The 22,278-nt window shown below is 37.6% G+C and overlaps 1 protein-coding gene across 6 annotated transcripts in view; it reads left to right on the top strand.

Moving 5' to 3' along the window:
• Positions 1 to 22,278, top strand: part of MAPK8 (mitogen-activated protein kinase 8) — a 41,866-nt gene that overhangs the window by 14,328 nt on the left and 5,260 nt on the right. For 4 of the 6 annotated variants that reach the window (XM_038141270.1, XM_038141265.1, XM_038141268.1 and 1 more), the window contains exons 2-11: positions 3,921 to 4,087; positions 6,600 to 6,729; positions 7,965 to 8,023; positions 8,136 to 8,274; positions 12,717 to 12,882; positions 17,386 to 17,457; positions 19,300 to 19,482; positions 20,245 to 20,369; positions 21,324 to 21,387; positions 22,103 to 22,180. In XM_038141270.1, the coding sequence (XP_037997198.1) occupies positions 3,966 to 4,087; positions 6,600 to 6,729; positions 7,965 to 8,023; positions 8,136 to 8,274; positions 12,717 to 12,882; positions 17,386 to 17,457; positions 19,300 to 19,482; positions 20,245 to 20,369; positions 21,324 to 21,387; positions 22,103 to 22,180 (1,138 nt within the window). In that variant the 5' untranslated portion in view covers positions 3,921 to 3,965. Of the gene's footprint in view, positions 1 to 18; positions 595 to 3,920; positions 4,088 to 6,599; positions 6,730 to 7,964; positions 8,024 to 8,135; positions 8,275 to 12,716; positions 12,883 to 16,974; positions 17,047 to 17,385; positions 17,458 to 19,299; positions 19,483 to 20,244; positions 20,370 to 21,323; positions 21,388 to 22,102; positions 22,181 to 22,278 lie in introns of those variants that run through there. The other 2 variants (XM_038141266.1, XM_038141269.1) reach the window with 2 other exon arrangements.

The following is a 22,278-nucleotide window of genomic DNA, read 5'->3' on the forward strand; positions in this document are numbered from 1 at the left end:
ATAAAAGGATAGTCCTAGAGAAAGAGATTATGCATTATAGCATAGGATGAATTCTGGATTTTCATGTTGTGTTGTCTAATGAAGGTAGAAACCTGCACTTAAGAGCAGTCTTAGAGACTGAGCTGCACAAATGTTTTTCCACCTTTTAAGCTGGCAGTATTCTGGCTTATTCTGTTTCCATGTCCCTAGTAGGAGAAATATCACTGGGATTCCATTTCTTTGTCTGAACAGGAGAGATGCCTCTCAAATGTATGGGTTTTGTCAGTTTTTAATAGAGTCTTTGAAGCTTTCCTGTTCGTTGTCAGTATCTCTAGTGATGGGGAAGTGCAGAAGAGGTTATAAAATATTTTGTGCTCTTATTTGGAGTGAGAGAGGCTTTCTTTCACAAGACCTGTTCCCTTTCTGTTCCTCTGTATACCTGGAATGCATGCATTCAGGTCACTGTCTAGGTGAAGTAACCTTGTGCATAATTATATGTGTGGTTTTCAAAGTGATCTCCAATTTCAAAAGCTCTGTCTTGGTCTGTATTTGATGTGAAGACCAGCCGGTGTCATAGCCAAGAAAATACTGTTTCATGGTGGTGCTGTGCAGAAGGTAAATACTCAGATATCTTGGGGAGAGCACGTGGTTTTCCAATTAATTTCTTACGGTGGATACATAAATTTGCTGTGCTTAATCAGAAGCCCATGAGCTGAGCAAATTTTTAATTGCCTGCTGTTTCAGCTGAAGTTCTTGGAGTTCTAGTGCAGATGAGCCTGGACTGATTTTTAAAAGTAAGATTTGATATTGGCCAAGTGCAGCCAGAATGACACGATGAGGCCTGGTGACCGTCGGTCCCAGGGGCTCTGCACAGCTGGGAACCTCGATGGAGCCGCGCTGGTGCCAGCTCTGCTCCAAACTCCTGACGTTCATTGCACTTCGGAGCCTGCCCTTCAGAGTTAAAGCTCCCTTACTCTGGAGGTCCCTTTAGAGCACTGACCAATGGTATTGTGTGTGTAAAAAGCATTGAATGAAACAGGGTCTGGAATGGGTATCAAGCCATCTCTCTCTGCCTTCTAAAGAAATCAATTTATACACTCTGCAAAGACAAGTTTGCCAAATATATTTCTGTTGTTTATATAATTCTCTACTCCAAGTTTTTGTGTTTTGTTGGGGTTTTTTTTGTGGGGTTTTTTTGTGTTTTTTTAAATTTGACCCTTTCTAAGCATTTTAACACACCTTCAGTAGGGCTTTTAAATTGAAAGCTATATGAACTAAGAATTAGCTCCTCCCTTTCCCGTGGTAGCTTTCTATCCCAAACCCATCTGTTTCTCCAATTTATTTAGGCTGTACTGGAAAAACTTTTTAACATTTACTGTCCATACATTGTCCTGTATCTTGATTAATAAATTGAGTGTTTTCTGTATTAGAGACAAAATGTAGCGTTGAAATACAGCATTATGCTGTCTTCTAGATATCTTGAAGTCAGCAAGTTTATAAAGAACAATCTTGTTGAGACATGCTAAAGGTACATGCCTTTTTTGAAGCAGAAGCAAATGACAAATATGTATATATTTGGGTATGAACAATGCTATACATGGTTTCTTTACTGTTTTAAATATGCTTATTTTATAGTTGGATGAAGACTTTTGGTCAGACTTCGTTCTTAGTATTATTCAGTTGTGAAGGAGGAAGTGTCAGTGAAACAATTTAAAATGTGCATACTTTTTAAGGTTAGCCATGATCCTTTCATAGATAAATGCTGCTTGCATTTTCATGGAGCATTATGTTCAATGCATCCATGTTTGTTTTTACAACTGTATCAGGCTGTACAGAACTGAGGAGTGGAAGTTGCTGACCACCTGAAGTCTTCTGAAGAGCTGTGGAACTGTACTTGCTGTTAGTGAATTCAGAATAAAACTTGCATGCAGCCTTGCAGATCCCTTAGGGGATTTCACTCTGGACATAGTGTTACTTTCAATTCCTGCATTTTTGTTGTGCTTCCTTGGATAAATAATGCTTAGGGCAGTATGAAGAAGTAGTAGCCGCACAGGAATATCTTAGAATTCACTTTTGAAATATCCTTCTCTTGACTGACTGCGGGCTGCCAGTAGAAGGTTACCATGTAGAGTAATTTATTTAGGCACAGTATTTTCAATGAAAAGCACAATATTTGATGTGTGAGAGGAAATTGAAGTCTTTTGTGGGATTCTTTCTGTGCTGACAGTTGACAACATTCCAGCAAGTTGACAGTTAATGGGACAAATGCATTATTAGTTTCTTCATTAATAATAGAAATCTGGAGTCTCCATCCTCCCTCTCTTTCCATCTGTGCTTCTGCAGAATTGCTAGAAAAATGGAACAAAATGTCAAATTTCAGACAGGTGAATTTATCTGATATAGCTTAATCATGTTTTAATGAAGGACATGGCACGCATACATTGTGTAAGAATCTTTAAAGCCTGACAGTTTCTGAATTTAGACTTGCTTTAATATTTAAATATAGGATTTTTGGTGTTGTGGATCTTTGAAGCTAGGCTTCCTTAGACTAGTCACTGTAAATTAACAGATAGGAAAAAAATAAGTATTTGGCCTTCTTCTGTGAACTGTGTTCACAGAGCTAGGCAGGACCAGATGTTTGTGAGGATGCTTCCTCTGAGATGAAGAAAGGGGGATTACAATGGGTTCTGAGCTGAGTGGGAGCAAAGCACTGAGTGGAAGTAAGCGTGGTTATGGAATGAGAGGCTGACACTCCGTGGTTGATGGAAAAAATGTGTAGAACTTAGGAGACATTGAGGCAAGAGGTGCAGAGGAGATGGATGTCAGGGCTGGTTCAGTTTGAGGAAGCTGTAATTAATGGCCAGATGAAATGCCAGAGGGTTGGAGGCAGGGGTAAGGCATATGTAATTTCTCAGACCTCTTTGCTGATCTGAGTGCATTACATCCAAATGGCTTATTTACATCCCACACTCACCACACAGAATGTGCAAGGAGAAATGGCTTTTCTGAGAATTGACTCCATGTCATCTGAAGCACTGAGTAAATCTGCTTTATGCCAGGAGAGCATGCATTTAAAATGAAGAGAGAGACTGTACCTCTTGCTGTCATAGTACAGACTGATAGTTTTTGATGAGCACTGTGTAGGGCTGCAGAAAAAGGAAAGAGAATGTAACAAGTGGAGACACTCCTTCCTCACTTAGGGATATCTCTTCCTCCTTCCTCATATTATTAGTAAAAATTCTTTTATATGCTGCTGCATACTAAAATACTGTTATGAATTATAAAATGGCTAGTAAATACAAGTTTCCTTGTACATATTGGCAAGCATATTTTACAGTTTTGAATGTGTAGCAAATTACAATATGAAAGGACTGTGTGGAATATACATCCTTTTTCCTTACTTTGTTCTGTGATTATTACTTTTCCTCATGAAAGATGTCTGGCAAGGCCAGTTTTCCTTTTCTGTCTTCAATTGACTGTATGTGTTTCCATATCAGTGTCAGGTATTCCTGGTGGTTGTGACCAAGTGTATTTTAATGAATGCAATGTCTGGAAGGCTTGTTCATGTTCTGTCACTCTTTTATTTATGGAATTACGCAGTAATTCAGGTTGAATGGGGCTTCTGGAGAGTGTCTGGCCCAAGCCCTGCTCCCTTGCTGCACATGCGTGTATGGGGGGGATGGTAGGACTCTTGGAGCTCTCTGGATGATGTGGAGCTTCCTGCCTTTTGATCTTCTGTCATTTCCATCTAAGATTTTTCTGTCATCCATTACAGCATTTCAAACACCTGCCATCTTACTCCTGCAGTCATTAGAAATAACTTACACATGCACTTGGGATTTATTTGGGAAGTGTCTCGTGTGTCTTAAAAGGAGTTTTGCCTTATGTCAGGTTACATGTAGTTGTAAAATCTTAGTTTTTCCAATTTTTTGTCTTCATAGGCCAGAAGCAAAATTTGGATGAAGTGAACTAACCAAGTTGCCGTCATGAGCAGGAGCAAGCGTGACAACAATTTCTACAGCGTTGAAATTGGAGACTCAACTTTCACTGTATTGAAACGATATCAGAATTTGAAACCAATAGGATCAGGAGCACAAGGGATAGTATGGTAAGGTTTATTTAAATTTAAATGTACCTTTAGGTTTCCATAACATAGTTTTTTGAGGTGTTGTATGTTACAGAGCCAAGAGTGTGGAGAATTACCTTTTAATAACTGGTGACCATTTTTCCTCAGCAAGGGCTTGCTGTTCCTTTTGACCTATTCAGCTTTAGAACTGATGCCCTTCTGTGCAAATTCAGCCAGTTGTGCTGAGTCCTGTAAATTAATGGGGGAAAAAGAAACTGGATAGAGAAATTAATCCTAAATCACACTTCTTGCAGTGAAACAAAAGCCAGACATACTCTGTATAGTATTTGCTGCTTGTAAATATTTGCACTACTTGAAATGGCTTGTTAGGAGTCTGTTTCACAATCTGAGTAGTCCTTGATACCAAAGAGTGAGCATTTGGGTTGCTGGCTGTCATATGGAAGTGTCTGATGCAGTTGGGAAGGTATGACATGACAATGTCATTCTTTAAATAAGAGCTCTGCTGTGTGGACTGAAAAGTGTCCAGTTGATTTAAGTTGTTGACAGCTAGCTGCTTGTAAGCGCTATTTCCTGTGCAGTGGCATTGCCTCAAAGAGAAATGTTGACTTAACCTTCCTGGAAGCTTTTTTTGAATGTTTGAGAAGGATGTAAATATCACAGGACCTTGCCAATTTTTCAGTTTATTGTAACTCTTAAGATGTTAACCAGGTACATAAAAATACAAAAGCATCAGGAAGAGAAAGTTATGTAAGAGCGTAATCTCAATTCTGTCCTCTTTACTACCTTGATCTTGTTCCTGATCAGTGTAAAGAGAATAGGTGATATAGGTGGGTTTTGAATTAATGTTTATGTTTTAGCAGGATTAATAAAACACTGTAATAAGTGCAAATGGAAATTTGAAGAAAGAATGCTAGAAAGAGTTGTTTTTGAAATGGTAACTTTGGGCATTAAGATTACTGGTATTAATTAGCAGCAACAAAATAACTGATCTGAATTTTGTTTGCCTGTGTGTTAACATGCTGAGGATGTAGACAGTTGCTTGACTAGTTTGTTTAGTTGCTATAAAAATGCCAATAAAAGCTTTAGATGTTATTACTGTCCTTCTGATAGCCAATCATAAGTAAATTACTGCCTGTTTTCCAAATGTATTGCCCTTCCTAGAGCAAAGATCCCAAAACTGATGATGAAATTACCTAGGTCCATTCTGTATTTGCTGCTAGTGGTGTAATGGAAACCTTTTTAGTTGAATTGCAGCTTACCCTGATGAGGACTGTGATTAAATCTTGCTCATGTGTCTCCATACAGTGCAATTCTTTGGATTGGAGTTTTTGTTGTCTGTGGTGATGGTTTGTATTTGTTTCTTTTCGTTGTTGTTGTAACTAATCAAACTTGATTTGGAGGAATGTTAAGTAGATGGCCTGATACTGGAACAGGCTCTAGGCTGCTGTTATGTACAGGGAATGCAGAAGCCTAAGTACTATAACAGGAGTCCCACGTTGGCTGCCTTTCCTAAAATAATCCTTATCTTTGGGGCAGGTGGGGGAATTCCAGATATAGTGGAAAATGTGCATTAAAGAAAGTGACCAGTACATGTTGTTCCCATTTTTTTTCTTTAGTAGTGTCTAGAGGTTTTATTGATGATAAATTAGAAGTCATTCAAGCCTACAAACTACATAGACAATCCACTTCCTAGTGTAGTGAATTGGATTTAATAGAACCTGCTGCTTACTGGCAGATATTCTTCGTTAGATTGGAGAACCATTCTTGAGAAGAGACAAGAAAATAATATTTTCTCTGCTGAGACTTTTTTAGTAACTGATAAATATTTCCTGAGTCTGCATGGCAGTCATCTGTTGTATTAGCTCTTACAGGAAAAACAAGCCATGCCTTTCTGTCCTGGAAATGTGATATGTAAGGGAGTTGTCTCCAACAGCAATCTTCATCAGTTAAACAGCCTGTGTCACTGAATTGTATGACAATGTTGGCATTACTCTGCAAACCAAATGTTTTGGTTTTTTTCACCAAGTTAAAGCCAGTGACATCTAGAGGTTAAAGCTTTCTTCACATTTTTTGTCTTGACTTTGATGCTGTCATTGTCATCAGGATATTAAGCAACTACATAATTGAAAGCATGGGACCTTTTCATAACCTACTTTTCCTGCCTTCTCCCTTTTAGTGTGAAGATTTTATGTAAAATTGATGTGCTTTTTATGTTTGAAGTGTTTTGGATCTTTTGTAGATGGTATGTTCTTGAGTGCCAGTGAGTGACGAGAGCTCAGTGTCTTTGGTAGCAGAAATACTGCACTATATTGTAGAGATTGTCATGTGTTAATGCTCTGAAGCTGGGAAATATTTTTAAATTTGGAATCACTCAGCACAAGAGCACTTTGCTATGTTACATTCCTAAAGCTGGATAACACTGCAAATTTGGGGTTTCTGCAGACATGATACAAATTAGCTGAAAATGTTTGCAACTGCCACAGCTTAAAGGACCTTGACACTAGAGATGTAATAATGTTATTTTTAATTACAGTGCAGCTTACGATGCCATCCTTGAGCGGAATGTTGCAATCAAGAAGTTAAGCCGACCGTTTCAGAACCAAACCCACGCTAAAAGAGCCTACAGAGAGCTGGTTCTTATGAAGTGCGTTAATCACAAAAATGTGAGTGCAGAGTCCTGCTTCAGATCTTGAAGAATTAACCAGAAGGTTATCCTCTGAGAAAGTCTGGAAAGTGACTTCAGAGGAGATTTCCATTGTGTAGCTGCATCTCCATGATAAGTACAGAAGGGTCTTGCAGAAGAGCTATTATTGACTAGTTTTAATACCTGCCCAGTCTTTAAATACCTCCTTCAAACTCTCAGCAAGGGACTTAGTATTATATTGCTAAAATTTACAAGCAGCTGTCAAATAAGAGTACCATGGCTGGTAAGTGCATCCTGCTGCTAGACACATAGGAGAAAAAAAGAAATAGGCTGTAATACCTTTTTTTTTTCCCTGGTGCAGGAATGAGTTTAGAATCTTACATTGTGACCGCAGTAGCTGTCTGGTATTTATGAAGCTGTGCAGTAGACAAGATCACAGAAATGGGAAGCAAATAAGTGATTAATTTATTGGAATTGAACTGCAGAAGGCTGGTGTTGACCATTTTCTTCCTTCAGAGTCAGATGTGTGCAGTCTACTTTACCTTCTCTTTTAATCCCCTATCAGGAAGATAAAATTTCTCCTGGCTGCTAGGGATGAAGAGTGTCATAGGAAAGTTACTCTAGCTTTTTGGGGAAATTTTGTAATTTTTCTTGCACAGGTGGTTTATATGTGGATTCACTGAAGGCTGTTCCACCTAATAACATAATTTGTATGATGATAAACTATTGCAAGCCTGCCTGATTCTTGATGAGTAGTACCTTGACCTCTTTCTGTACATCCCATCCATTCTTAATGCAAAATGTCCTAAAGCATCTGTAAGAACCTGTTTTTCTGTTTGGATGAAGTTGTTTCTTCAGCTCTGTCAGTGGCAAAGTGGTATCTTTTAGGGAGTCTTTATCGAGTTTTAATTTTATTATTCCTCATGTACCAAAAAAAATCTTACCAGGTCTTCAAACTGAAAGTAGGAAGAAGGGGAAGAGTGACTAAGGTACTCAGGTTTTAAGATTTGAATATCATCTTGTTAACACACAGAATCTCTTTAGATTATGTGATTTGTGGAGGAAAAATACTGCTTTCAAAATCATTTTGATCTGTTTACATCATGTTAGGCCTGATTGAGCTACTGAGCATCTTGAGCTTCAGTGTATACCAGGAGGTTCATATCAGAATAATAGTTACCAGTTTTGAAATGTTGACTCTGCAGTTATGTTATTGCTGTGGTACAATTACCCTTCCTCTCCCCCTCCCTGCAGATAATCGGCCTACTGAATGTGTTCACACCACAAAAATCCTTGGAAGAATTTCAAGATGTGTAAGTCAGATTTGAGCTAAAGCTGAGAATTTATTTTATGAAAAGATGATCAAGTGAGAGAATACAGTAAAGTGGCAATATTATCTGATTATTCTTTTTTTTTCTTTGTAAGCTACATAGTGATGGAGCTCATGGATGCAAATCTCTGCCAAGTGATTCAGATGGAGCTGGACCATGAACGAATGTCCTATCTTCTTTATCAAATGCTGTGTGGTATCAAACATCTTCATTCAGCTGGGATTATTCATAGGGTAAGTGAACTAAAATGTATAATTTGCATTGCACCTGGTTTTATCTTGAATATTTAAAAGATAAAAGAAGTTAGAAATAGGAGCATGAAGGGTGTTTCATAGCCTGTCCCATAGGCAGGGAGAGAAAGCTGAAGGGAAATCATCACACCTTTTTCCTGGGTAATTCTGAAATGACCCTTTTGAATGTTTAAATGATTTGATAACAATCTGCACAGAGCAAACTGAAGATTTTTGCAGTGAGTTGCATTACCTCCTCTAATTCTGTATAATGTTCTACTTTAGTAGTCATGGCAGGAAAGGATATCTGGAAGTGTCTCTGCCTTTATTGTTTTGGTAACCAAACCTGAAATCCCATCTTTGGAAAGAGCTGCCCATTTTATTTCTTCTCCTTTGCTAGCAGAGTAATGAATAACTATCTGAAATCTCCAGATAAAGTGATGATGATAAAGACTTGTAATTGGAACTTGGATTACACCGGTGTGTCACAATTATTCACTCAGGTTAACAGGCAAAACTAACTACAGCTTTTTAAATGGCATGTGTGTGTTGCAATCTAGTCAAGAATTTGAATTTAAGATTGCCTGTTCAAGTGAGCATCTCCTATGTAATGGTATATAGATAAAAAATTGCTTGAGATTTGTCTGGTTAGAACTTCCTATGCACTGCCACAGGAATTGCTGTGTTAGGATGCTTGTCCAGGTCAGTGGTCCACCACATTGTGACTGGAGTGTTGAATGGTCTGCAAGCTGGATCTGCAATCTGACACTACTGTTCAGTGTGCCATCTTTTCCCCAGGGAAACAGGGACAATTATTTGAATGGAAAATACAGCTTGAATGGGCAAATGCTGCTTCCTTTTGCTCAGCTAGTTTTAGTACTCATCAGCTGCTTCATTCCAGTGTGGAGCTCAAGGAATGAAGGTGAAACCTTCCTTCTTGCATGCAATTTCACTGAAGTGCTGTGTTGGAAGAGTTGGGCAAGGGAGGGAGAAACATTGCCTCCAACCAGGCATTTTACCTGATGCTGCTTGGTCTGCTGGTGGCCATTTGAGACAGGTACTTGGGCCTTTTGCACTGTTCTGGGAATGCTCAGCAAAACTAGGTTGTTCCACTTACTGTTGTGGTACTGTATTGCCTTTGACTGAAAGTATGCAGCCTGTGGTGTTCTAATGGCATGTGCCTGTGGGTCTGAAATAATGGTTTGCGTACAGTTTCACATTTCCTCCTCAATATTTACATATGCAAGTTTAATGCTGTGGATTATCCTAGGTCTTTTTTAGTTTCTGAAAACAGCATATTGTCTGGACATGCTAGAGCAGCTAAAGTAAGAATGTCTCTCTGTGGATCTTAGCACAAGCTTAAGGGAACTTCTAAAAGTGTACTTGCCTCAGGGTGGTTTGTACTCCTCTGAAGTGGGCATTGATCCTGTAGTTGTGGATAAATTTGGACTTTTTTACGTTTACAGAAAAGAAGTAACTACTTAGGTAGCTGGGCAAGAGTAAAGACAGCTTTGAGGGTAGAATTCCTTCCTCTGTAAATATGGGTTAAGTCTTCCTATCATACAGGGATAAACTATCCTAAGGAAACTAACTAAAATTGCTATGTAAATAGCACCATATGTATGCATGAATGCTTTTAAAGGACACGTGCAGATGCTTTTGAAGGACATTTCATTTGCGTGTCTTCCTGGTAGATTTTCAGCTGACAGCTTCTTCTTAGACTTTGTTAGAAGATTGAGGATATTCGGGTACAGCGTTACCTGCTACGTGCATTGTGCCTTTTTGCTTCAAGATGCAAAGTGTCAAAGTTTTGTTTCTCTGTGAAGGAAGCTGGACAAAACCTTGGAGTACAAGGAAGATATCCTGCAAAGGACCATGTGGCTGCAGTGGTGACTCTTTGTACCACTCAGCACCAGTCCTTAATGTCCAAAAACTAATTACTTTATTGAAACTTCTTATACATAGCCTGCACTACTGTGGCTGCCCAAGGAGCTATGAATTCTGACTATGAATCTAATGTTCTACTTCAGTGATCTCTAAAAGCTTTAAGCTTTTTTTGGTGTTGGTAGTTTCACATGTTTTTTAACTGGATTCTTCAGCTTCTAACATAGCTGTGGTAATCTCAGTGACTTTTTCAAAGCTTGTTGAATGACTCAAATCACAGAAACCTGTCTATGTGCCTTACAGTGCTGGATACTACTTACCATAGAATTAAGTGCTTTTTTTTGATAGCAAGCTAGAGGCATGGAACATGGCAGAGATCAAACACAAAAAGTTTCAGTCAACTTGACATTGGAGTTGTAGGGACAAACTTAGTTGCCATATCAATGGGTAAAGATTTGACCATAACTTTGCACTGACTTTAACAGATGTTGGCCAATCAACATTACTGTGTTCCAAACGTTTTGCAGAGAAGCAATTTCCAGCCAATAAAAAAGTACACATTCATTTATATTTCATAGTCTGAGGATGAATGATTAGCATTGTGGAGTTGTGCCTCACTGACTTTCTGAGGGACACAGAGTGGCTCATTAGTCTCGCATGGAGGCTCTGAAACATTGGATTCTGCCCAATTTTGACTACTTAACAAGGGGCCTAATTACAGAAGCCCTTCACAAATCATGTGTTAGAAAGAGAAAAGCCCCCAAGAAACCATGAATTACCATCCAGAGATGTCCCTGTCTCCTTCTTTGGCTAATGGGGAGACAGCCGTGCAAGAATCTGTTTCTGAAGCACTGACATTTTACATTTTCAAGGTTCAGTGAGAGATTTTCTGCTATAGGTTCTGGTTATATTTATCCATCCTAATTAATGTGATCACTCCCAAAGGAGTTTTGAGTTTCTGTTTATTTAACAGAAGATATATATATATATATATAAAAAAAAAAGAGATGCAGGTTTTGCATCTCTGCATGAATTTTAATATAGTGTAAGTCAATTCATCATTTTGATCCTAGGCTTCATGACAGCTACATGGTGTTCAGAAATAAGAATGGACAGCATTTGGTAAGCAAAGAGAAGATCTCTTAACATTTTGAGTGTTAATCCTTCAACTCTGGGGAAGGATGAGTGTAGTTAATACCCTGAGCATGTGCCTGGCATTCTGCAATAAACATCCTGAAAATAATAAGTGTGTAGAAATAAAGCTGATAATAAAAAGGACTGTAGCAGAATCTGAAACATGCATATTAAATGGCCAGAAGGCCTCATAGAACTTAAATTAATTTGTGGTATTTGAGAATGTTTTAAGCTACAGTTGTTTGCAGAGTCTTTGTGTGGAAATGCATGTGTAAATGTGTATATATGCAAGACTTTTAACTGGTCGTTAAAATTCCGTTGTTCTGGAACTCTTTTTGTTGTTTCCTCTCACTCTTTAATGCAGTTTTCTTAGCATTGTGAGGAGATTGCTGAAAGCCATCCAAGTACAAATGAAAACTACATAAATCTGGCAGAAGTCCACCTTTAAGTCTTTAAGAGACAGTGACAGATAGGGCTACTTATCTAATGCTTACTGCTCAAGTGAGGGAGTCATCTGTCACATCTCAGGTTTTTCTCTCGTTAATCTCAGTTGAGTGTGGGCAGGAAGTATCTTAGTCTTATCTGTGTTGTCCTGTATGCTCTGAATGATTTTATGATTGCAAAGTTATTCTGAAGTTACTCTGTGGTGTTTACTCTGTGACATTCAGGTGTGTGTAAGATCCTGCTGAGGTGATTACAGAGAAAGCCAGTGTAGTATTTGTATAAATAAATGTTGCAAAGCCACAGTTGTCCATAGGGTTCAAGTGTAGAGAATAGTTACCGTGTGGCTAACCAAAATGATCTGAAATCATGTCAGCATTTTTCACTCCAATTTAAGGATTGTGTTAATTTTTGGCAGTTTTTCAATGGTGCCTTTTTGGGTTTGGTTGCCAAACTTGAATACAAAACCAAGTCATAAATTGGAAACTAAAACCATGTGGGCATGGAGATTTCTATTCAGAGAAATAGAGGTAATGTAACCTCAACTAGCAAATGAACCTTTTGCATTCATTATAATTCTAATAATTCTTGTATCAAGATGATTATTGAATCACGTAATTGTCATGTTACTTGTGTTTTGCATTGTAGTAATATTATTGTTCCAGTGAGCAGTTTCTAGACCTTTCCTGAGAGCTAACACTTCTTACTAACCTCAATTTATTTCAGACATTGCTAACATATCTTGTAATGCTGGTTGTATTTTCCTTCTTTAATTGCTATGTAAATCTACAAGCACAATAAAGGAATTAATTCTATAATCTGCTGAATGCACATAAATTAATGCAAGGGGAAAAAAATCTGCAGTTATAGCAATAACCTAGTTGTGTGCATGGGATTTAATGTTAGCAATATTATCTTTTTAAAATGTGAACCACAGGCTACTTCGTGCTTGTCTTAGCAGTCATATATGATGTTTCTTTTTAAAGGATTTAAAGCCCAGTAATATAGTAGTAAAGTCAGACTGCACTTTGAAGATTCTTGACTTTGGACTGGCCAGAACTGCAGGAACTAGTTTTATGATGACGCCTTATGTAGTGACTCGTTACTACAGAGCACCAGAGGTCATCCTAGGGATGGGATACAAAGAAAACGGTCAGCAAATATAGTCTTTCTTTGGCATAGCTTTATTTTTTTTGTTTGGCACACCACATTTTACATGTTAATGTTTTTTTCAAGCTGTAGAAATTTTATAAATTAGTCTTGTGACCAAAATGCAGTTTCTGGATACACCAATTTGTTTATTCAACTCAACCCATTAGAAAATGTTTGCATTTAATAGGAGAAGAAATCAAGGGCCTTGTTTGTTTAAAAATTTAAATAACTTCCTTGGTAAATTATATGACATCCAGGAAGAACTGGAAGTATATTTTCTTAATATGTGGTATGTACTTTGATATACCTTCATCTGACTTTATTCCTGGTGAAGAAAAAATTGTAATTCTTCAGAAGGTATGTGTACTAAATTCAATGCTAAATAACTGTATTGGGTATGGCCTTTCAGGAGGTAGGGAGCATAAAGTCTACTGAGGAACAAACAAGTTAAGATTACCTACTGTAGCATTGCTTTTTATTAAAATCAGCCTCCTTTAAGCCTTTTGCACTAAGTTCTTCATATTGCTGAAGAAAAACTCAGTAATATACTTGAGACAAGCATACAGAGTATGCTGTCAAGATGACAGTACATGCATCATAGATTCTTGAGGTTCATGACAAATTCCAAGAGAATTTTACTTTGCATACACTTCCTCCTGACCATACTCGATCTGTGACCAGTCTGCCTCTCAGTATCTTCTACAGGAAAATAAAAAATATCTTTCTCCTTAAAAAAGGTCATTTGAGGGAAACACATCATCAAATACATTGCACCTGTAAGGAAACAGTTAGTGGTACCCATTAGGAATACCAAGTGTGGTGTCATTCCTAACACTCTGTTGGAGCAGCCCGATTCTGCTGCCATTTCACTGCTGTGCTGTCCCCACGCTCAGGCAGCTCCCTGCTTTCACTTGTCAACACCTCAGGCTGGCAGTGCCCACAGGTCACCCTGTGTGTTTCAAACTCTGCTAGCCTGGCCTCCAGGGAGGCCCTGAGCTGTCTCCTGGGGATGTGAGGTGTAGCTCCTCACCTCCTGACACAACTGGGGCTTGCTCTGCTTTTCAGCATTCCAAATACCTGCAAACCTGCCTGGCAACTGCATACCATTGCAGCAAGTGACTTCAGGCTGTGCGTGAACGGTGCTAGCAATGAAAGAAGCCAGCTCAGAGGAAAGAGAGTGGATCTCTATTGCTGAGATATTTATTTGTTTAGATTGTTAGTGTGCATGAGAGAACCTACATTTCTTCAAATGTCCTCCATGGTTGACTGCTTTTCCTGTAATTTAGGAGTCACAGGCTGAGTACAGCAAGTTAATTATTTAATTCCTAAAGTTTTCTAGATCTGCAAATTTAATTTTGTCTTTTTTTTTCCCCCCAAGACTTTATATTGACTATTTAAGGAACATTAAAGAAAAGTACCTAAAGCTGTAGTAGTGAGTCATGCAGCTGTCTTACAGAAGGAATTGATAAAATCAGAAGTTTTCTAACTCGGCTTGCCCAGTTTAAAATTTTCTCTTAAATAATAAGTAATTTTGGGTTGCAAAAGCATGAAACATTCTACTAATGGAGCTAGATTGTGCTCAAGAGTATCCTGACAAGCTGTGACAATCCTGTTCCTTATGGAAGTGTGAGTTGTGTTGTGCATCATAAATAATAGTTTACTTTCATTTGAAAAGCTATCATGTCTTCCCAAAGCCAAATACATGGTCACTGAAATGAGAATGGCACTTCTGGAGAATGTAAATGTATGGAGTGAGTCCAAAGATGATTGCATTTCCATACATACTACTCTCATTAAAAGACAGTTTACAAGAGCTGTTAAGTCTTCTCTGCCAAGGAGTTTGTGGAGCTGCCATGACAGGGAGATGGGTATCAAGGATGCACTTACACTAAGAACCATGGGCTCTACAGGAGCCTCACCTGTTAGTATTGGTGCCTATTATAGCCCATTACACCCAAAGTTAAACTAACTGTGAACTTACTTAGTGTGGAGTTAAATATTGAAAATTGACAGTTTTCTAATGGTGACAGGGTTGTCTGGTGGTTTCCTGCAGTTTGTGCTCTGCTGAACTTGTGGGAGGATTGCAATATATATTTTGATGACTGAGATAATGTACTGCAGGGTAACATTTTTTTAGTGCTATACTACGCAGATACAAAATCTTCAATTGTTCTAAAATTAGAGAGCCCAAACAAATACATAGAGTAAACTTTTATGTAGGGTTTGTTACTAAAGGATGTTTTGGGGTGTCACATTAAGAAATCAGCTAAAGGACACCAGAACTGCTCGTGCACATGCTGCTTAACAGATTTATGCACTGTTTTGTCCATGATTATCAGGAAGGCAACACTGAAAGAAGGAAAGCCCTAAACACTATGAAACAACTGCTTTTACATTTCCCACTAGGTAGATTGGGTTTAAACTTCATTTTCACATGGTATTTTTTCTCCTAGAGTTATAAAAATCAGTAAGTTCACAGGCTTAAGAATAAAATGGACTCCTTATGACAGCAATAGATTTTTTTAAAGTATTTTTCAAATCTGTAATGAGATTTTACTCTTCTGTAAAAGTATTCACAGTAGCATTGGTTCAGCTTGCTACAGAAGTTAGAGACCTGTAATTAGACAGATTTTTGTTTGGTTTAATGAAAGCAGCAAATCAAAACACCACAAAACATCTCAAGTTTGGTTTTGTAGGGATACCAGAAGAATGGTAGCTTTATCATGTTGGACACAAGCTAATTACAAGAGGTTTGCATATATTTTGGGTTTTGATGGCAGCAGGTTGTTTGCATAGCAAAAAGTCAACACTCAGAATTTTATTTAAACAGTCAAATGCAAAACTTTGCGTCTTTGGGTTTCCAAGCCAAATAATATGTACTTCAATATTTGGAAAAAGGTTTCTAAAGGAAAAGAGCACTAAACTAAGGTGTTGACAATATTTTTTTTAAATGAGCAAGGCCCTTAATTTCGACCTATTAATATGCACAACTATGATCTCCTATCATATTATCTAGATACTATTTTAGAGGAACTTTAATAAATAAAGGAGAAGAAATATTGAAAAATCAGAAGCAATATTGTTTGCTTGACATTATTGAGCTCCTTCAGAACATTTACATATAATTCTTACTATGCAATTGTTGTCACTTAAATCCCCCTCTTATCTGCTTAATTGAAATTCCAGTGTCATATTTGACATAAAAATATTTATAATAATGAAATTTCATTGTTATGACTTCAAGAAAACTTTTACATATGGAATTAACAATACTTCTGAAAGTAACTGCAAAAGAAATTGGTTTACCTGTACAAAGTAAACTTGTGCATCTTTATGTCTTCTGAGTGATTTATTTTAAGGTAATGTTGAAAATGCATATTTCATTTTTAAAAAATTGCTTTTAAGTTTTTTTTGTATAAAATGTTATTTCAGTGTAACTGAAGACATATTTTAAAACAAATGATTTGAATTGAAAATCTAGGAGCATACTAACATTGTCATTAACTGATCCTCTAAAATTCTAAGCGATCTTTTACTGATTCTGTTTGCTTTTTATTTAAAATGAGGGAGAGACACATGGTAATCTGACTTCTAGGAAATACTTGATGTCAAATTGTAATTCCTGTGTAATTATCTTAAAAAGCATGAACTGTTTCAATAGGCAATATTTTTACAGGTCAGTTTGCTTAGTTACTTTTAGAATTATTCCTACAACTACAGTGGAATTACTTTCAAGGAACCAGCCTGTCTTTGGTGCTTGAATCTGTTCCCTTGGCAGAGGTAACTTTGAAGCCTCAGCCTTGGGGGAAGAGCTTTAATCTGCTTGATTTGTGTCTCTCTCTCTCTCTCTGCTCAAGCTCTTGCTCTAGCACTATATTAAACAAAAGGATGTTTTTCTGCCTTGTATTTGAGACAGTTAAAAGCTAATCCTTACACATGATGTATGTTGAACTGTTTTCATTGGTTAATACAAAGACTTGCTCTTCTTCCTGTGCTGTCTCTGCAGTTTATAGGATGCAGTCATGTTATGCTTCTTTTAATTTTAAATGACCGTTTGCTTTGCTTTTCCTTCTTTTTGTGCTACAAACATAGTGGATTTATGGTCTGTGGGGTGCATTATGGGCGAAATGGTTTGCCACAAAATCCTCTTTCCAGGAAGGGACTGTATCCTTGTGCTGCTGCAGCAGGTTGAATTAGTTAGGAAGTCATTAACCTTCTTATTGATGTTGTGTCATGAAGATACATATTGTGCAATTTTTTTTTTTTATTAAATGAACATGGATTTTTCTTGTGATACACTTTAAAAAAAATCATTTATATTCAGGCTGCACCTAGCAGTAGGACATAGTCTCTGCTGGTCCTGTAGTTAGCATACATTCACCTTCACTCATTTTCATTGCACATGCTTTTTATAGTCACTTCATGTGTATGTGTGTGTCTAGATATTTTTATTTATTTTATTTTAATAACTTTTATGTTAATATCATTGCATTTTGTTTTCAGTTGACATTTGGTCAGTTGGGTGCATCATGGGAGAAATGATCAAAGGTGGTGTTTTATTTCCTGGTACAGATCGTATCCTTACCCTTGGCCTGGGATGTAGTTGTAAAAGGTCAAAAGATACTGCAGTGATACAATTCCAGATTAAGGTAGTTCTAATTTTTAAAATACTGGTTTTAAACTGCCTTTTCAAATATCAGTTTGCAAGTTCATTGTATACCACTTGGGCAAGCAGACATTTTTTTCTTTTTCCTTTTTCCCCCCTCTTCTTTTCTTTTTCCAGTGTAATGTAGTTCCTATCCATTACTTTTGAATGTTGTCACACTTAAGACAGACTTCTTTTTGTTTAGATGGTTTCATGTTTTCTTGGTTCATATGCATTGGGTTTTACTTCGGAATTTGTTTTTATGTAGTAATTTACTAATCTTGTTTAGTGCCTGAGCATGTTAGCAGTTACTATTCTTTGCATTTTATAGAGAATGTTTACCAAAATTCTTAACCATCTTCATTAGTAACACTCTGGAGATTTATTTTTTGTATGCAGAAATGATCCTGCAAGGAGCTTTCAGAAATATCTAGTATTTCTGTCTTTCTATTCTGTGAATGGTTTGGTGATGTCTATATGGGTTGTCCCGTGAACAGTATTTCAGACAGAGAGTCTGCTCCAAACAAACAGAACTAAAACCTCTAGATCTTTGCTAAAATTACTGAAAATAATTGGACTTTGATATCCTATTTGTTTTATTATTACTTACAGAGGGGTTTTTAGATGCCATGAAATGTTTCCTGCTTTTGGTACAGGTTATTGTTTAAAAATTGATATAGTACCGTTCAGGGGTGAAAATGGGGTGGTGATTTTTGAGCCATGGTATGGAAATCCAGAGCATCCTTACTTTCACACAGCTCTGTCATTGCATGAGCTGCACCATGCTTTGCTTTATGCATCTGGTTTGCTGGCATGGCTTTTCAATTTAGACTTGGTGCCATACAACGTAAATAGTTCCTTTTGTCAAGGCCTTGTACTAAAGCTCAGCAGAACTTGAGAATTGTTATATAGAGATCTGCTGTTAAGAATATAAGAGAGGGTCTGCTTCAACCCACTGTTGATTTAGGTAGCCTAGTATCCAGTCTTTGATGGCAGCCAAAGAGGAAAAATTTTATCTGAGCTCTCCCCCAATATTTAACCATCTGTAACTAGGAATTCCTGAGCCAAATTTTACTTTTTTTGTTTCAGTAAAATGTATTAAATTCTTCTGCCCTGAAGTGGTCAGTCTCCCCTTTGCAGTGTGTAAACTTCTCAGTTAAGATGTTCCTTAGGCATGCTTGAAACTCTTTAACTTCATTCACGTCCCTGGCAATATTGTCACTGATCTGTGTGGGCCAAGCCTCGGTCCTTCCTGTGCCCCCTGGTGCTGAGTGTTGCACGTCCTTGGTGAGAGCTGTCCCAGCACGTCCTTGGTGAGAGGTGTCCCAGGACTGGGCTGAGGTACCAAGATGAGAACGAAGGACAAAGCACCCACTTGGGGTCATTCTCCAGGAGTGCCTTGGTGATGTATAGTAGCTTGACTGCTTCCAATGTGTGTTCAGATCAGGGAGCGAGTTCTCCAGGACCCAGACAAGGACTTAAGTTAAATTTGTTGTATTTAAATATTTAGTGAGTCTTTTAATATCCTGTTTCTCAGAATTATATCCTTTTCTAGCCAATAATGATTTTGAGTTAAATACATGTTGCCTTGACTACACTATCATAGTCTTGCTTTGTTTCACCATGTAAGAAAGTAGTCCTAAGTCATGATGATGAACTTGATACTTTATTATAATTTCCTCTGTTTTCTCTGTTGGTTATTTCATGTGGTTTTAACATAACTTTGTGGCTGATAACCAGGCACAGTGTTTTTCTTAGCTGTATAAACTTAGATATTGATCAATGGAATAAAGTTATAGAGCAGCTAGGAACACCATGCCCCGAATTTATGAAGAAATTACAGCCTACAGTCCGAACTTACGTGGAGAACAGACCTAAATATGCTGGATATAGTTTTGAAAAACTCTTTCCAGATGTCCTTTTCCCAGCTGACTCCGAACACAATAAACTTAAGGGTAAGATCTGTCTTCTGTGTGTTGTATGTTTTAAAAGTTTTAAAACTGTGATATATTGAACAGAAATGTAGCTTGGTTTTGTTCACTATAGAATTGTCCTGCTTAGGTTCTACATATTTATATCATGAGAGTGGATGAACGTGCTGAAATGTGTTTGCCTCCATTTTCATATCTTCATGAGACAGCTCCTATTCTTGGAGCTGTCTTTATAGAGACATGTAAATATCTATATTCTTCTCAATGGCAGATGTCAACACAGTTTAGAGAAAAGTGGGGGGAGGTTGGAATAGAAGTTGTGTAGGCAGAGCAGATCTTTGTTCTCTAGGGATGAGAATAAGAAATTTATATTCATAATATATAGATACCCTGTAGTTACTTCAGTGACTTACTGGTTCTAAAGGCCACCTACTCAGTGGAGTCTCTCACAGTGTTCTCTGTGACTAAAAGCATGTGACAAAGGGGCAGTCAGTGCTTGCCTGCTGCTATTTGAGACAAGGCTGCACTGCCACCTGAGCTGTTTCACATAAGGCTGTCACAACAAGGGACACTGTGATGAAAATGGAAAAATGAAATGTGTTTGATCCCTTTCCCACCTGTGTCATTCTCTTCAGTTTTTTTGCCATCAAATGGACCACTATCCTAAACCTCATATTATGTGAGGGTTGCATAGACATTTAATTAGAACTGGATTACTCTGACCCTTCTTTGTGTTATATGTTCTGTATATGGGAGTAATCTAAACAGAAAATTTTATTTTTGCAGCAAGTCAAGCAAGAGATTTGTTATCAAAAATGCTGGTTATAGATGCTTCTAAAAGAATCTCTGTGGATGAAGCCCTGCAGCACCCATACATCAATGTTTGGTATGATCCATCAGAAGCAGAAGCTGTAAGTTCTTGTTTTAGGTCTCTGCTTAGGAATCTGCTGTATGAAGCCATCTTGTTGTGATGCTTGGTACAACTGCTTGACAAAAGATTGTTGCACATGTCATTAGAAGCTTAACTGAGCCATAATTGTGTTGATGTTGATAGATGTGCTTGTTAGAAATAGCATCAGGAATGGGCTGAGGTACCTGTCTCTGTGTTCATATATCTCTGTGTTGCTGTATAAATGCCTATCATGTCCTGAAGATGTAGTCATGCATCTGAAATCTTTTATATGGGTTCTAATGTATCGAGCTTCAGTTTTTTAAGCTTTTTGAAGCTTTTCAGTTTTGTGTGATTTGATTGCCCTTGGTGGGGTTCTGAGATATTTATTCTTGGAGAAGCGAAATGCTTTCATTAGTTGTACAAATTGATACTGTTCTTCAACTAGAAATAAGTGTTTTAGCAAAATCTGAATACAAAATCTTGAGCTTTCAGTTATTAAAACTAATGAACAAAGGGATTAATGTAAATTTTTTCCTTGAGAAATTAGTTGAAGGATAATTTCAGCTTATGAGAAAAGTTATTATTTTAAAAAGAAAAGTTCAGTGATGGCCACTAAGAATAGAAAAAGCTACTTGATGTAGACAGAGCAATTATAATTCTGCTGCTCTGTAATGGCTAGATAGAAAATTTAGTAATTAACAGTAGTTAAAAAGAGCTGCTTGCTGCACTTAGGGGCTCTTCTAGCAGACTGTTTCTTTGTTACAGTAATGTAAACAAATTTGTTAATCACAAGAACTTTAAAGACTCTGATAGCATCTAAAAACAGGCTAAGTCCAAGAATGAGCAGATATATAATCATGTAAATATTATTTTTAAATCAGGTTAATGTTCTGAATGGTTACTTTCATTTGTAATTTATACTGGTTCTATATCCCTTTTGATTGCTCTATGATGAGTTAGTTGTGTTTTTCAGCCTCCACCAAAGATACCAGATAAGCAGTTAGATGAGAGGGAACACACGATAGAAGAGTGGAAAGGTAAGAAAGGCATTTAAAGTATAATAAGCCTTTTGGGAGTATGCTGGGTCCCAGTGATTATTGTTATTAAAGTTCTTCTGAGCAACCTAATAGTATTTACTTCATCTGCTTGGATGTCAGGAGAACAGACCAGTGCTTCACAGCCTCTCAGTTGTTGGGCACAAACTTCTCAAGCAAAGGAGATGAACCTTGGAAGTGAACTAAAGACCTGCTCATCTCAGTCACCTTTTGCAGTCCATAGGACAGCATTTGCAGGGAGGGTAACTCTTCTGGACAAGCTGCTACAGTTGAAAAAGATGCAGGAGCTTGAGCTATGTATATTATGCTGACTTAGAAGGACAAGTCTTCAAGTGTTCCTGGCTCTTCCTTTGAAGACTTCTGATTGAATTTTCCTTACAAAGAAGTCATTGATAAAAACTGAGTGGGCCTTAGGACTCAGCTTAGCCTCAGGTCTCCAAGCAGCCTGAATAAAAGAGCCCTAGAGCAATGCCAGTGTGTTCTCAAGAGTCCCAGGCCACTGTAGCTCCAATAGAAAAGAATGTACTTTTTTATATCACTTGCCAGTTGTTGTGTAGCCTATAATCTGTTGTTCAAAACTAATTCTGAACAGTAATAGACCTATGAAATTTAGTGGACATTTTAATGGGAGATGTATTATTGATCTAGTCTTTGGGTTGCAAATTCATTTTTTTCCTTCCCTTCTCTGCATTTTCAGAGTTGATATACAAGGAAGTCATGGACCTGGAGGAAAGAACCAAGAATGGGGTTATACGTGGCCAACCAGCCCCTTTAGGTTGGTTACAATAAAAGCACAGTACAAAGCTCCACTGAGTTTTAGGTCAGGAGGGAGTAAAGCTGATCAAAACATACAGAAGTAACCTCACTCAAAAA

The sequence above is a fragment of the Motacilla alba genome, chromosome 6, assembly GCF_015832195.1.
Source record: "Motacilla alba alba isolate MOTALB_02 chromosome 6, Motacilla_alba_V1.0_pri, whole genome shotgun sequence".
Taxonomy (NCBI): Eukaryota; Metazoa; Chordata; class Aves; order Passeriformes; family Motacillidae; genus Motacilla; species Motacilla alba.